The sequence below is a fragment of the Felis catus genome, chromosome D2, assembly GCF_018350175.1.
Source record: "Felis catus isolate Fca126 chromosome D2, F.catus_Fca126_mat1.0, whole genome shotgun sequence".
Lineage (NCBI taxonomy): Eukaryota > Metazoa > Chordata > Mammalia > Carnivora > Felidae > Felis > Felis catus.
This window is the reverse complement of record NC_058378.1, coordinates 70,602,861-70,617,755: the sequence shown is the minus strand read 5'-3', so window position 1 is coordinate 70,617,755 and position 14,895 is coordinate 70,602,861. Positions and strand designations below refer to the sequence as shown.

General features: G+C 44.0%; 1 protein-coding gene across 6 annotated transcripts in view; it reads right to left on the bottom strand.

Annotated features, from left to right (window-relative positions):
• Positions 1-4,173, bottom strand: part of PLEKHS1 (pleckstrin homology domain containing S1) — a 37,674-nt gene extending 33,501 nt beyond the window's left edge. The window contains exons 1-2 of one of the 6 annotated variants that reach the window (XM_045040699.1): positions 2,186-4,173; positions 166-212 (exon numbers count right to left, since the gene is read on the bottom strand). In XM_045040699.1, the coding sequence (XP_044896634.1) occupies positions 166-212; positions 2,186-2,190 (52 nt within the window). In that variant the 5' untranslated portion in view covers positions 2,191-4,173. The remainder of the gene's footprint in view (positions 1-165; positions 213-2,185) is intronic. The other 5 variants (XM_023240960.2, XM_023240956.2, XM_023240957.2 and 2 more) reach the window with 5 other exon arrangements.
• Positions 4,174-14,895: the final 10,722 nt, after the last annotated feature.

Genomic DNA, 14,895 nt, shown 5'->3' with positions numbered 1-14,895 from the left:
CTGAACACAGCAGCTTCTGTTACACTATCCATACCATGAATCATTGTCCCAGAATGCCACCCATTATCCTCACTAAAACTATCTCCTGTATCCTGGGTAGCTTGATGAGAATCGTTTGTCATTTTCAATAAAGTTTTTCCTTAAGAGAGCATATTCCTTGGGTACCTGGGCTCTTCTGAGGTTTGGGTTCCATTATGGCTGTCTGTTCTCCTCTGTCAAAAGGAAGAGTTAAATAAATGTCGGTTAGTCCTCAAACAACAGCGTGCTTCACTGATTAACCACTCAAACATCCAGTGTCAGGATGGTGCCCGGGAATGCTGCTGAGATGGGTTATCAGCCCCCCACTTTCCATTCTGTTCCCAAGGCTGAAAGTAGCCACAGTTACAAGGATATATCCAAGCTGCTTGTGCTCACCAAGTGGACAGGTCTGTGGAGGGGTTGCTAGCATGACTGAAGGGACCACGTTCCCTGGGCCTTCTCTGCTCCTGCTCCATAAGTGACTCTGACCACAAAGTTCATGGGGGAAGGAGCACGGAGGAGAAGAGACAAGAACAGGGCAGAGGGCAGGATGCTATGGACCAAATGCAGCTGAGAAAGCATTTCTAGCCAAGAGGAAGCATAAGATAAGTGCTTCTCCATGCCAGGAACTTGCTTTCTCCAGGGGAAAACTGAAGACCAGGGACCCTGTTCTTCAACTGCCACAGGTGTCTGCCTGACTCTGGGGACTGAGGTCCACGTGGTGAAACTGACTCTGAGAGGTGGAGCCCTGTCCTGGGCAGCTATGCTGGTGATCCCTTGACCAACGTGGGGCCGTGAGAGAAGGGGGATCCTACAGGGTAAAGGGCCTCAGGGCAGGTGAGGTCTTCGAAACCAGGGATGTGTCGGTGATCGATTCTTACCTTGAATTAGTAAGACTTTCAAAACAGAAGAAAGCATTGAGCACTTCAGTGCCCGGGCAGTGCTGGTAAAATGGGAGGGAGGCAAAGGGCCCTTGATACATACTTTGCGTATTATATATAATAACATATAACACTCAAATATGTGTTAACTGACTTGTTATGTTATCAGTAAGGCTTTTGGTTAATAGTAGGCTATTTGTGGTTAAGTTTTGGGGGAGTCAAAAGTCATATGTGGATTTTTAACTGCATGGGGGGTCATCACCTCTAACCCCCATGTTGTTCAAGATTCAAGTGTGTATGTATATAAATACTGGATTTCATACATAATATATTTCATATTATATATATTAAAACCAGTATATGTATTCACATATGTGAATACCAGTATATGTATTTCACATATGTGAAATCCATTATATATATGAAACCTATTATATAAATTTTGCTCACATAAGCAAAATAAGCCTAAGCTTATGCTATATAAACAAAATTATACACTAAATATGAAATCTCATTCAATTTCATACGTGTTTTATATATAAAACATATAGATTTCACATATATTTTTATATATAATACTATAAAGCTTATACTAGTTTTATAATGGTACAATACCCATTTTACAGATAGAGCAACTGTTATCAGAGAGACTAAGCAATTTGCCTTTGATCTCATAATTAAAAAGAAACAGACCCAGAATTCTAACTTGAGAGTTGCTGTCTGAACCACTTTGCTTCTCTTTCTATTTAAAAAAGGAGAATTGGGGCATCTGGGTGGCTCAGTTGGCTGAGCGTCCAACTCTTGATTTCAGCTCAGGCCATGATCCCAGGGTGTGAGATCAAGCTCTGTGTCGGGCACGGAGCCTGTTTGAGATTCTCTCTCTCTCTCCCTCTGCCCCTTCCCCCTGCTTGTGCACCCTCTCTCTCTCTCTCTCTCTCTCTCAAGTAAAATAAAATAAAATAAAATAAAATAAAATAAAATAAAATTAAACCTTTTTGTAGTTCTGGTTGCATTTCTTGTCATTACCCCAGAACAAAAAAGCCTTTCAGATTTATCTGTTTGATCCCATTCAAGAGAATCTACACCCACTATCATTGTCTATAACCTGTTCATTTTAATGTCACCTGGGATTTGATGAATGTGATATCAAGAGGTCCTATTTCCTTCTGACTATCCAATCCAAGAAAGTTATGAACCAAGAGCCCATAACAGCAGTTTGCTCAGTTAATATTTCAGACTACTAGAAGCCTTGAGAACCTAAAACATTCAAACCAAGCAGTACTTACAGCATTTCTAGCCAGGCGGTCGCTGGTCAGTTCTCAGCAAAGTACCCTGTCCCTGGGTCTCCTGTTCACTCTGAGCTCTGAGTGGCAAGGTGAAAATTAAATACAAGCTGCTTGAAATGTGAGCCAACAGGAAGTTCCTAAACTATCTTAGGACAGATTTTACTCTTGCCCGAAGCTAAAATGGAAGCTATTGTCCGAGGGGAAGTCCTGGGCTTTCAGTCTTTTTGTGGCTTGGCACAGAACTGCCCTTGGCATTCCAGCTGTCTAGCATCAAAAAATAAAAGCAAACAAAGAAAAAAAATTCCCACTAGCCGTTGTCTTTAGTCACAATGATTCTTATTGAGAACAGCCTCAGCCTTGCCTTGACCTCCTGCAGTCATTACTACTGAAATAATCCTTTTGCTTCCCACCAATCCATTTCCTCCCAATGTCCTCCTGGGGAAAGTAGGAAGGATTCCTTTGTGCCAGATGAGGAAACGAAACCCTGCCTTCTCCCAGCACAGTTGCACACACCAACAATCTCCAGGATGATCTGCTTCTTCATCTATAAGAGAGTTGTCATCAACAGGGTGGAACTAGACAGGCTGTCTTGTACAGCCACCCAATAAGTCTTAAAAATAAGAGTTTTACTCACAAGAGGGAATGGCAGTCAAGCCTTGTTGAAATCCTGTCTTCCTTTTGCTTCCAAATTACTCTTCCCATTTGGTTCCCTTCTGCCCTCATCTATTAGCTTTGTCTCTTTGTTTGTTTCTCTACCTCCACGCAGTCCATTCATTTCAGAATTCCCAGAGCACCTTCCGTGGATATTTCCCGACTCTACAAGTATTTTTTGATGCTGGGAGAGTTGAGAGCCTCTTGAGATGGGTGATCTTGAATTTGCCAAGAGACCTGTCTGATGGATGTATGGTTTTCTCTAGTAATAGCATTTGGCTATTTAGGAGAAGAATGGGGGAGTTGGGGAGTAAGCTTTGTTTCAAGTTAATGCTTTTTTTTTTTTTTATGCCAGGGAGATATCACAGATAGATGAAGGAGCAAAGGAAGTTAAGATATTTGTGAAAGACTGCCCCAAATGATGAACCATGGTATCAGAGGGACATACGGAGGAAAGAGACTAGAAGGGGACTCCTAGGGAGGAAGCACTGATGAACTTGAAGAAAGATGGAACCAGTTGGCTGGAAAGGTAGGAGGTGCTGCTTGGAGACAGAATGATTGACTGATTATCTTAAAAATAGAGCAGTTGCAGGGAGTGGGTGGCTTTGTGATAGTGTAGACAAAAGGTCATTGGTAATGAGGAAGGCAAGGAACTGAGAGGCAAGGGTGTTTGGTCATCCTCATGGACATTCAGTTTATCCTTTTGGAAACTCTCTAAAGATTTTTGAAATATGAGAAACAGAATAAACGTAATCATCTCCACTCATCTCTCCCAACATATATACACAACAGTGTCGATTTTTATACTTGGATTCGTTTGTAAAAGCAATAGCAGACACAGATGTCAAAGGAGGACCCTGGAATCCATAGAAGATTGTAGTCAGAATCCTCTTTATTTCAAAAGAATATTTAGGTCCAGTTTCTGGGGACTAGGGGATTTACAATAGGTGACAGAGAATGGCCCAAAGATTGTAGGTGAAGGAGACAGCTAATAAGACCACCACTAGGGCCAGAGGAGGGAAGATGGGGGTTTCTTTTTCCTTCCTTTCCTTTCCCCTTATTGCCCTGAATCCTTATACTACCCACCTGGTTGGCACTGGAGCAATGGGATCAGGGTTGGTAGGGAAAGAGTGGCAATGTAGTTCATAATAGGAAGAGAGAGAGACAAGCAAAGTAGGAAGGAGACCCCCAAAGGTGGGCACCCCCCATAGAGCTTCTTTCCCAAAGCCCATCTCAGCATAGGGTGTGATGCAAATCCCAGCACCCAGTATTTCCTAGATCCCCCCGCTGGTCAGCAATGGGGTTTCCCTGCTTCTCAGTTTATTGGTACTTCAATTTCATTTCTTAAAAAAGTTTCTTTCTATGTGTACTCATTTTCGAGAGAGAGAGGCAGAGTGAGAGCAGAGGAGGGGCAGAGAGAGAGGGAGACACAGAATCTGAAGCAGGTTCCAGGCTCTGAGTGGGGCTCAAACTCATAAACCATAACACCACGACCTGAGCCAAAGCTGGACACTTAACCAACTGAGCCACCCAGGTGCCCCTGTACTTCAATTTCTATTGTAATAGAAGTAACTCTCTTTAATTTCTGGGCCTGGAGAGGAAAAAGCATGATCCATATGGATTTTGAATACATCATGAATTTGAAAAATCAGGCAAAAACTCATAACATCAGAATTTAGCATTATTTCATCCTTCTGCCTTTTGTCCTGGGAGGTGTGTGTGTGTGTGTGTGTGTGTGTGTGTGTGTGTGTGTTTAAATGCTTTTATTGCTTTCACTTCTTGTTTAAGCTGAAAGCAGTTAATAAGAAAGAATGCTTTGTTTCAGCATTTATTGGTACCAATTGGATAGCAAGCACTCCTGGGGATAAAAGAATTAAAAACAGACTTTGTTCTTAGTGACCTTATAAGCTAATATGGGAGATAAGTGACATAAGGAAACAAGCAGAGTGCTAGTCAGTCCTATCAGGAAAGAGCACACTCCAAGGATTTATGGAAGAGAGTTATTGAAGGGACGGTCTACAGGGGTGCTGGCTGCATTAAGAGACCCAGCAAGGCATGATGAAGCATTCATTGTCTAGCAATAGTGGGAAACCTTTACCCACTCCAGGTCTGTGGGGATAAGAAGAGAGGGGGCAGCGTTTCCAGATTCTGATGAGAGTAGTAGCTGTGGGTCAGGTGCCATGACATGGGAGCAGTGGTTGTAGGAAGGGGAACGTGGCCACTGTCAAAACCACGGCCCTCGTGGAGAGAGCAGAGGTGGGTGGGGGTGGGGTAGGATGGGGGAGATGCTAGCAAAAGAGAGTAGAAAAGAACAGAGAAGTGCATGACAACACAAAACCATGTGGTATCTGGGAATGGAAGCAAACGCTTTGAGCGGAGAGAGGGGTCCCCTACGTCACTTGCTGCCAAGAGGGTGAGCAAGGGGAGAACTGAGCACTGGTCACTGGATTTGGCAAGATGGAGGGCACGATCTTGGCAAGAGCTATTTTCGTGCCATGGTGTAGAATAGAAAATCTGATGGGAGTGGGTTACAAAAGAGAAATGGCCCATCTGCTGGGGTGAACAGAGCAGAAAAGAGTGGAAAATAGTGGAGAGTCAAGTGGAGATGATCCAGGAGGAATCCAAAATGATGAATATGAAGTGGTGAATGGTGTCAGAGCAACGCAGATCAAGAGTCACGGGAATTCAGAGAAAGGAGCTACTCTTCCAAAGATGGAAGATGATGAGACCAAAAGGGAGATCTTGTGGAGAAGGTGGCACCTCATCTGGGCCTTGAAGCCTTCCTACCCTCCCACTTCCTCCTAATTATCCCTGGGGTGCACATGATTCTTAGATAGCAGACACTCTCTGGATCCCAGCCTTGGCCTCAGCCACTGGTTCAGAGGCAGAAGTAACCTGCCTCATGAGTGGGATGCTGGGTCAAAGGCTCCCTTTCTTTCTCTGGATAGTGCAATGTGTGGATGGAAGAGCATTTTGCTTCCTTGAGGGATGCGAACCAAAATAAATAAATAAATAAAAAGACAGGATAAGGAAAGGGCAGAGCTGAAAGAATTACAGAGATGCAGAGCTTCTGTCTTGATGACTGGCAAACTTAGGGTCAAACCATGCTTGAATTCCATCCTTCCTCTGGACTCACTGATTAGGAGGAACTGATATTCCCTTGACTATTTAAGTCAATTTACATTAAATTGTCTTGTGCAAATGGAAATCATTTTGATTGAGAGATGTTATGATTTGAACACTAGGAACTGGCCCAGGGATAGATGTGAGAGGTAATTTGGAAGGAGAAAATGATAAAAAAGAAGGCAACTCAGCATAGTACAGTATTTTTGACATAGTTTTTTTGTGTTCTTTTTAAGATGTTTATGTATTTATTTTGAGGGGGGGAATAGAGAGTGAGCAGGGGAGGGGCAGAAGAGAGGGGGAGGGAATCCCAAGCAGGCTCTGCACTGTCAGCATGGAGCCTGACATGGGGCCTGAAATAGTGACCTGAGACAAAACCAGGAGTCGGATGCTTAATCAACTGAGCCCCTCGAGTGCCCCAGCACTGCACAGCATTTTTGAGCATGGAGTCAGACTTCCCGGGTTCATTGCTATGCTCTGTGATCTTGGAGAAGTCATGTAACCTCTCTATGCCTCAGTCTCCTCGTCTCTAAAGTGAGAATGATAATAGTACTTACTTGATAGAGTGGTTATAGGAATTAAATGAGCAGATGTTTGTAAAGAATTTACAATAGTGCTCAGAAGGTAGTAAGTTCTTTACAAATCTTTGTCAAATAAATTAATGGCATTGTGTCTGCAATTTGCAACTGAGATTATGCATAATCCCCACCTCTAATGAGAGGGGCTGGGCTCCCTGATTTTGAAGACTCTCCCAAAGTACTCTACATAGTGACAGTGTCACTGCAGGCCATTCTTTCTATGTTTCATATGAATAAGTAGAGGCCCCAGGAGGCTTAGAAATCATCTAAGAGAGAACTTAGTAATAAACATCATGATAGAGCCAAACCCCACCAGATCCAGAATTAGGACACCACATTTATCCTTCTGGTCTGCTTCCATTCATTAGCCCTTGGAGTTGTCCTCTTTCTCTTTCTGGGGTAACAAGATGACCTTCAGGTACTCAACAGCCCTAATAGTCTGTGGGTCTCGTAATACCCCCTTAAATGATTCTGTAGTTTACCATTTACAAAGCATTTGCAATGTCTCCTTCTGGACACACAAAAACCTTTTGAGGGACACAAGGCAGATACTATATTATTTTTCCTGTTTCACAACCAAGAAGGGAAGCTGGTTGATAAAAGGCTTGATATCAGGTAAGTTACCATTAAGGGTCACTGGAGCTGAAGCCCACTGAGAAACTCGGGGAGCCAGCATACCCCCTGCCTGTTATCTCATCCAGGGGGAGGGAATTGGGGTATTTATACACCGACTCCTGTCAATCACCGGGGGGATATTAATTTTGGGCACTTCTGGCCTGTCGTACATGTAGCAAAGTGGGCTCAGGAGACCAGAGGGACTCCTCAGGCAAAGGCCTGTGGCTGTTGGCACTTGAGAGCAGGCCACTGCCCTGAAGTGATGAAAATGAGGGATAGGGGTGACCACCATCAGCATGCACTGGTTTCCTTTCCAAGATGCTCTGGGCACCTTTCTGTGCAAGTAGGCCTGGGAAAGGTGGTGTTTCAGTTAGGCGCCTTGCTCTTTTGACCTCCATCAGGGTTTTTTGAGGATAAGGAAGTAGTGATAAGGCTAAACAATGGTCCCCCCAAGATGTCTGCATCCTACTCCCGGGAGTCTATGAATACGTTACCTTACGTTACCTTGCATGCAGGTGTAAGTTAAGGATCTTGAAATGGAAAGATTATCCTGGTTTAGCCAGAGGGGCCTGATGTGATCACAAGGGTCATTAGACGAGGGAGGCATTTGGTTACAGGAGAGAGAAAATGCTACATTCCTGGGTTGAACCTAGTGAAAGGGACCAAGGGAGAAGGAATGTGGGCAGCCTCTAGATGCTGGAAAAAGCAAGGAAATATATTCTCCCCTGAAATCCTCAGAAGGATCACAGTTCTACCAACACCTGGATTTTAGATTTCTGACCTCTGTAACTCTAAGAGAACCAATTGGTGCTGTTTTAAGTGACTGAATGTGGGCTCATTTGTTCCTGCAGCCATTGAGAACTAATACAGGGGGAATAGGGATTGGGGGGGTTCGCGGAAGGGTCCACCTCAGCTGTCTGATAGGTAGCTCACGCAGCTTGTGCAAAACACCAATGTTGATTTCACTGCTTGCACCCTTCCTACCAAATGTGTTACCAATCTTGGGAATTGGCACCATTTACGTACCTACTTGTGCCATAAACCTGGGGGGCATCCTCAGTTTCTAGCTTTCTCTCAAAATCTCACTTCAAATCTGTCAGCAACTCCTGCTGGCTCTACCTCCAAAATAAAGTCCACATCCGACCACTTTCATAACCTCCATGGCCGCTCCAACCCGCCATCATCCCACCTAGTCTAGGCAATGACAGCAACAGCTTCCCACCTGGGCTCCCTTCTTCCACTCTTTCCCTCTGTTGTGTCTTTCACAACAGTTCATCAGATCCTACCACTTCCCTGCTCAAATTCCTCCAATGGCTTCCATCCCACTGCATTAGCACAAAACCCAAGGTGCTCACCTTGATCGAAAGCCCCTACATGATCTGGTCCTGTCTGCCTTTCATCCTTATTTCCCAGCACCCTGCTCTGCAGCACTGGCTTTCTTGATGTTTCTTAAACAGGGCCAGGTGGTAGCTGCCTCAGGGCCTTTGCACTTGCTGCTTGTTCTGCTTACAACCCTTTTTCACATATCCACATGGTGCACCCTTCACTCTATTCAAGCTTCTGCTCAGATGTAGGCATTAGAAAGGGCTTTCTCAGCCTTCCACCTAACTTAACTTGCCCTCTGCCCATTCCACCATTCCTGAGCTCCTTATCCTCCTATATCTTTCCGTATACCCTCTTCTCACTTTCTGAAATGATATGAACTGTCTTTTCTACTGAAATATAAATTCCACGAGGACCAAGAGGGTTTTATTACCTGTTCTATACCAATGCCAAGAACAGTGCTTGGCACATAGTTCAATAAATATTTGTTGATTGAAAATACACACTTCCCGTTAGGTGACTGTCATGGCTAATCAAAGACAAGTGGTGGCTTCTCATGTAGGTGTCACTTACTCAGCACATGAATTCCTACATTTTTACATAACCACCCACACCTTCTAAATCTTTGTGCCTGAAAGAGAAATTGGTCCTCAGCTACCACAAGTCCTGTCATAAGTTAGAAGAAAAATTGTGAGCCATCTGTGACTTCACGGAAAGTACAACCCTCCAACACAGTTCTTCTCAATCACAAATGGATCCTTTGGCCCTCCCAAATGAGAGGGACCACTGTCCCCACTGGGTGTGTGGCTGTTAGGTGCTGCTTGATTAAATATAGAAAATTCCCGCCTGCTTTTCTTATTTAACCCACTCCCTTTCACTCACATTCAAACCTCCTGGCTTAAAAAATTTGCCCTGGGTATTTATATTATTTTAGAACATTAAAAAAAGAATTTTAAAAAGCAGATGGGATACACCTTATCCTTACAAATTCCCTCCTCCCTTGTTCTTCTTCTTTTTCTTTTTTTCCCCTCCCCTTCTTACATCCAACCTCACTAAGGGGTGTTAACTATCCCTCCCTGGGACCCCAGGGCCCAAGGTGTCTCACCTGTTCAACGTCCCTTTTACAGGTGTGTTCTACCACTGGTCTGCAAGCTCAGCTACAAAATGGAATCACATGGAGAGGTTTAATGACACTGGTCCTGGCCCCACTCTCAGAGGTCCTGACTCACTTGGTCTAGGTGCTCCCTGGGGACCGGAAAAGCACTCCAGGTAAGTCTCAGTGCAGCCACAGTTGGCCAGCATCACGTCTAGTCCCTCTCGTTGGGGTCCTTTGAGGCTCCCCTTCTGAATACACTCCCCAAACTCCTCGGAATTTTCCATACATCTCCTTAAATTCACAAAGACCCAGCTCTTGCTTGATGACTCAGTGTTTTCATAACAACGCCCACTGAAAGAAATGTCTCCTTACTTGATGTTATAGTTCTTTGGAGTTTGCAAAGCCATTTCCCACACATTATTTCTCTGACTCCTCTCAACGTGAGGTGGGAATTCAGGGCCAAGATGAGGTGAGGACAGCCAGAGCAGCTGTCTGCGAAGTTAGGGCCAGGGCGGCCACATGGAGCAAAACAAACAAACAAAACAACAACAAAAAACCAAAACAGTAACAACAAAATGAAACAGAACAAACAAAAACAATCAAAAAAACCCAAAAAAACAAAAAACCTCTCAGAAACAGGATTCCCAGTTACATTGGAATTTCAATTAAGCAATAATTTTTTTAAGTTTTTTTTTTTAACTTTTTAATGTTTTAATTTCAGTTTTGAGAGACAGACACAGAGCGCGAGCAGGGGAGGGGCAGAGAGAGAGGGAGACAGAATCCGATGCAGGCTCCAGGCTCTGAGCTGTCAGCACAGAGCCTGATGCAGACCTTGAACCCACGAATGTGAGATCATGACCTGAGCCGAAGTCGGACGCTCAACCAACTCAGAGACCCAGGTGCCCCAGCAATAATTTTTTGTTAACATAAGTATGTTCCATGCAATATTTGGGATATACTTATCCCCCAAAAATGTTTGTCTGAAATTCTAACTTAACTGGGCACCCTGTATTTTCCTGGGCATCTGTATACCCTGAAGCTTTGGCTTGAGGCTATAACACTCTCTTGCCTTCCTGTGATCTTTTAGCAACTCACCAGCTTGAGCTCCTGCCTGTGTCCCTCCTCTCTTCTGCATGGGTAGCCATTATTCTCAAAAGAGGCTCTTTTGGATATTAGAATCCACTTGTACTTCCTTTTTTCCCACCTTTCCCTCTCTTCTTTCTGTGGCCTAAATTATTTATAAGTTCAGACTGGTTTAAAAAACACCATCAGGGGCGCCTGGGTGGCGCAGTCGGTTAAGCGTCCGACTTCAGCCAGGTCACGATCTCGCGGTCCGTGAGTTCGAGCCCCGCGTCGGGCTCTGGGCTGATGGCTCGGAGCCTGGAGCCTGTTTCCGATTCTGTGTCTCCCTCTCTCTCTGCCCCTCCCCCGATCATGCTCTGTCTCTCTCTGTCCCAAAAATAAAAAAAACAAAAACAAAAACAAAAAACACCATCAAACATTTATTCAGGAGTTTCTGTGTGCCAGGCATTGTGCTAAATGTTTTGTATTCATTATTTCATTTACTCCTTACAGGCTCTACCTACATAGGACAATTTCCATTTTAAGATGGAGAAACAAGGTTTATGGAGGTTGAGAGATTCTTCAAGGTCATTCGACTTGGAAGTGACAAAGCAAGGATTTGAACAGGGCTGTCGGGAGTCCAGAGCCTTTGTTCTTAACTAGCATGCTAGGAAAACAAGGTGGTACTAAGAGTTTGTGGCTTTGCTAGTCAAGTCGTCTAGCTTGCTCTGTTTAGCTTCCTGAAGCTCCTTGGGGTTCGGAAACCATTGGATAGACCTCTTCCGTGCCATCTGGGTGGCCTGAGAGATTAATGGTTGACAATACAGCAACCCATAAGATGAATATACATTTTTGGAAACCTTATTTTTAACCCTGAGGGAAAGAAGTGTCAAGGCTTTTGAAGAAAGACTTTAGCAGCCAAGTAGATACTAAATCAACCCAGGGACAATGTTCTTTAAACACATTGGCTGAGGCTAAGGGGCAAATAGTTTACACTGATTCTGGGTAGCTGGCCACAAATGTGATGTGTCAGAAGGCTTTTTTTTTTTTTTTCAAGTGCTCTGTATCTTTTTTGGTATAAGCTGCCCCTGTGCTTTAGCAGTCTGTAAATATTTGTGCGATTAACGTATGCTGGCAAATGTCTCAAGAGGAAAGCAGGCTTCATAGTGCTCAGCAGAATTGCAATTAGCCATGCAAAAGAAAAAGAATTTGTCTCTTTCATCTCAGTGCTTAAAAACCTGTCAGCATCCAATACAGCTGGAAGCTTCAGGAAAGATAATTTGCAACAGCTGATTTTCCTAAGCTTTTAAGAGTTAGCCCTTTACCCTGGTATGAAAAAAACATTCACTTGAAAATTGGTTTTTTTCCCTTCCCTACTTAACACTAATTTATTAGAATGCTGTATTATAATAATGTAATCATAATGAAAGGTGTTGTAGAGGGAAGTTCCTTTAAACATGTTAGTAATGTTGTCAAAGGGAGTGTTTTGCATTGTGGTACCCATGAAGTACCAGAGGAGGGAAAACATGGGTGGCCTATCTTCTTTAGAAATGATTGCCTAAGTGATTGGAGAGGAAGAAGAAAGAAGTGTGCCTGCTGAAAGCAGCTGGAGAAGCAGTGCACCTGGATCCATCCACTGCAAGCCGTCTGCCATCTGCTCCTTCCTGACATGTCATGGGCTTCCTCTAAAAGTTGCCATGGCCTTGAGGCTCCTGTACAGCCTCTGAAGTTCCTGGGCAAGCGGTCTGTACTCCCGAGCACACGCGTGCCTTGGATCCTTTGCTCTTCAATCTTGGGGTAAGATGGCTAGCCAGGTGGTACGGACTGAATGTCTGCGTCTCCCTAAAATTCATATGTTGAAGTCCTGGCCCCCAATATGGTGACATGGGAAGGTGGGTCCTTTGGGAGGTGATTAGATTGTGAGGGTAGGCTCCTCATGAATGGATTGGTGCCCTCATAAGAGACCCCTGAAAGCTCCTTATCCCTCCTGTCATGTGAGGATACAGCAGAAAGGTGAAATCTATGATCCAGGAAGTGGACTCTCACCAGGCATGGAATCTGCCAGCACCTTGATCTTAGACTTCCCAGCCAGCCTCCAGAACTGTGAGAAACATATGTTTGTTGGTTAAGCCGCCCACTCCACGGTGATGTTACAGCAGCCTGAGCTAAGACACCGGCTCTTGTGAACAGCCAATACGTTGCTGGCCCTTTGGTGATCTCTTTCCAGCTGTTTCATTTAGGCCTTGCTGATCTGCAAGGGAGACTTTTGAGATCAGTATAAAACCCCTACATAAGAATATCCAGGTAGGTTTGTTAAATGAGCAGGATCCTGGTCTCCATTCCAGGAATACAGAATTACAATGGGGGGTCGATGGGGGTGCAGGAATCTGCTTCATACACAGATCCCCCTAGGATTCTCAGGCATCCAGAGCTTGAGAACCTCTAAAGTGAAAAAGTCACATTAAAAAAAAAATTCCCCTTCTGTACTGCCTCCTCTCACCCTTTCTGGGGTGGCTAAAATCAAAGAGGATTTGATATTTCCTCCAGGAACCCCTCTCGGAATCCTCAAGCAGTGGGACACCCCCTTATCTGCATTCCAGAGTAATGTGAGCACAACTCCTTTACAGCCACTGTTTTACTGGCGTGATCTGTTAACCTCCTCTGGGGAAACCATCATTTCCTGGTCATCTTTTTTAGCCCCACCCCTAATCCAACACCCAGCACTTAGTAGGGCTTTGGTATTTCAATCTGCGGATCTTTGGAGAACTCTTAAGGGTCACATGCCTTCAGAAAGTAGTGATATGCAGGCTGCTGTTAATTTGTCTCCCTGCCTCATGACACAGATGAATTGCTGCTTTAACCCAGTGACCACCTCCTTCTCACTTGGCCAGATGTTTGCTGGAAAAGGGCCTAGAAGCAGGAGTGTGCTCCTACGGAGTCCAAAGGCAATCTCCGGTGACCAGAGTAGCTGGTGACAAGATTTCAGGTCATAGGCTGCGAGACTGGACAAAATAATTTGTTGCCTAGGCTCTGTGCCCTTCCGGAAGACATCATCTTCTTTCTCACAGAAAAGCCTTTCTTTCCTCGAGGCTTTAAACCATGAGAATACACTGAACTCCAGCACTCTGAGACCTATTTTGGGCAATTCATAAACACAATAGGCTTAGATGGTTTATGGAAATCTGCTCAGAGAAAACGCTCAGGGCAGAGCCTAAAGCGGACTGCGAGTGTTATTAATAGCTAACACTTAAAACAGGCTGATGGCACCTTGAGAAAAACTAAAGAGAAACCCTGATTTGAGCCCATTGTCCCAGCAAGGACAGCACACACGTGCACTGTCTTCCTTATGAGCCAAGAGGGTGCTTTTTGCCTGTTCCTCCTGCAAGGGGCAGCTTGCATTCTAAATAACAATGACAACTAGGAATGTGTAATCACCGGGTTTGAGTGCTTATCAGAACTTTGGTTTGTAAAAGGATCAGAAAAGTTTAAGAATGGAGGTGTGACTGAGCACATAACCAACTTGGAACAGGATTTCGGATCTTGATAAGCATAGTGTCTGCCCAATGAAGTATTCAAGGATGAAGGCTCTTTCTTAACAGCCATTTACACCACGCGTCTAAAGGACATAAAGGAATGTTCATTATTTGTGACCTTAATACCTATGATCGCTCAGAGAATTTTGTAAAAAGCCCCAAACCCTGACATTTGGGATTTTTAAGCGAGCTTACAAGGTAAGTAACTAGAGTGCTATAATTTTTACTTCCAATCACAATACACTTAGGCACATTTATTTCCATGAGAGGCTCCTTAAATAGGACGGTCTATTTTCCAAAGAACACACAGCTGGTGAATTCTGAGAAAGACAGGATGAATGCTTGTTGATTCTTGATTCATGATCTACACTTAAATTTCGTACATTTGGTATACTTTAGATGGCAGGAAACCAGAGACAAATCTAATAAACTGGCCCTAAAGTTAATGTTCTTATTGATATAGAAAATACTTCTACTCCATCTGATTTTGTTGCCCAATTAATAAATGGTAGCCCACTGCAACCAGCTTTCTAAGCTAACTAACCTTTTATATGACGATTCTGAGCTTCCTAAGTGATGATTTACTTACTGTTCTATTGGTGTTCCAGCGTCAAAAGAAACATGAATTATATTATGTGTTGAGGTCAAGTCAGTGAGGTCAATTCGTATCCCGTTTTCCCATTTTTCCGCTGCCATAAAAAACTTCAGAAGGAAAGCAAACTGAGCAGG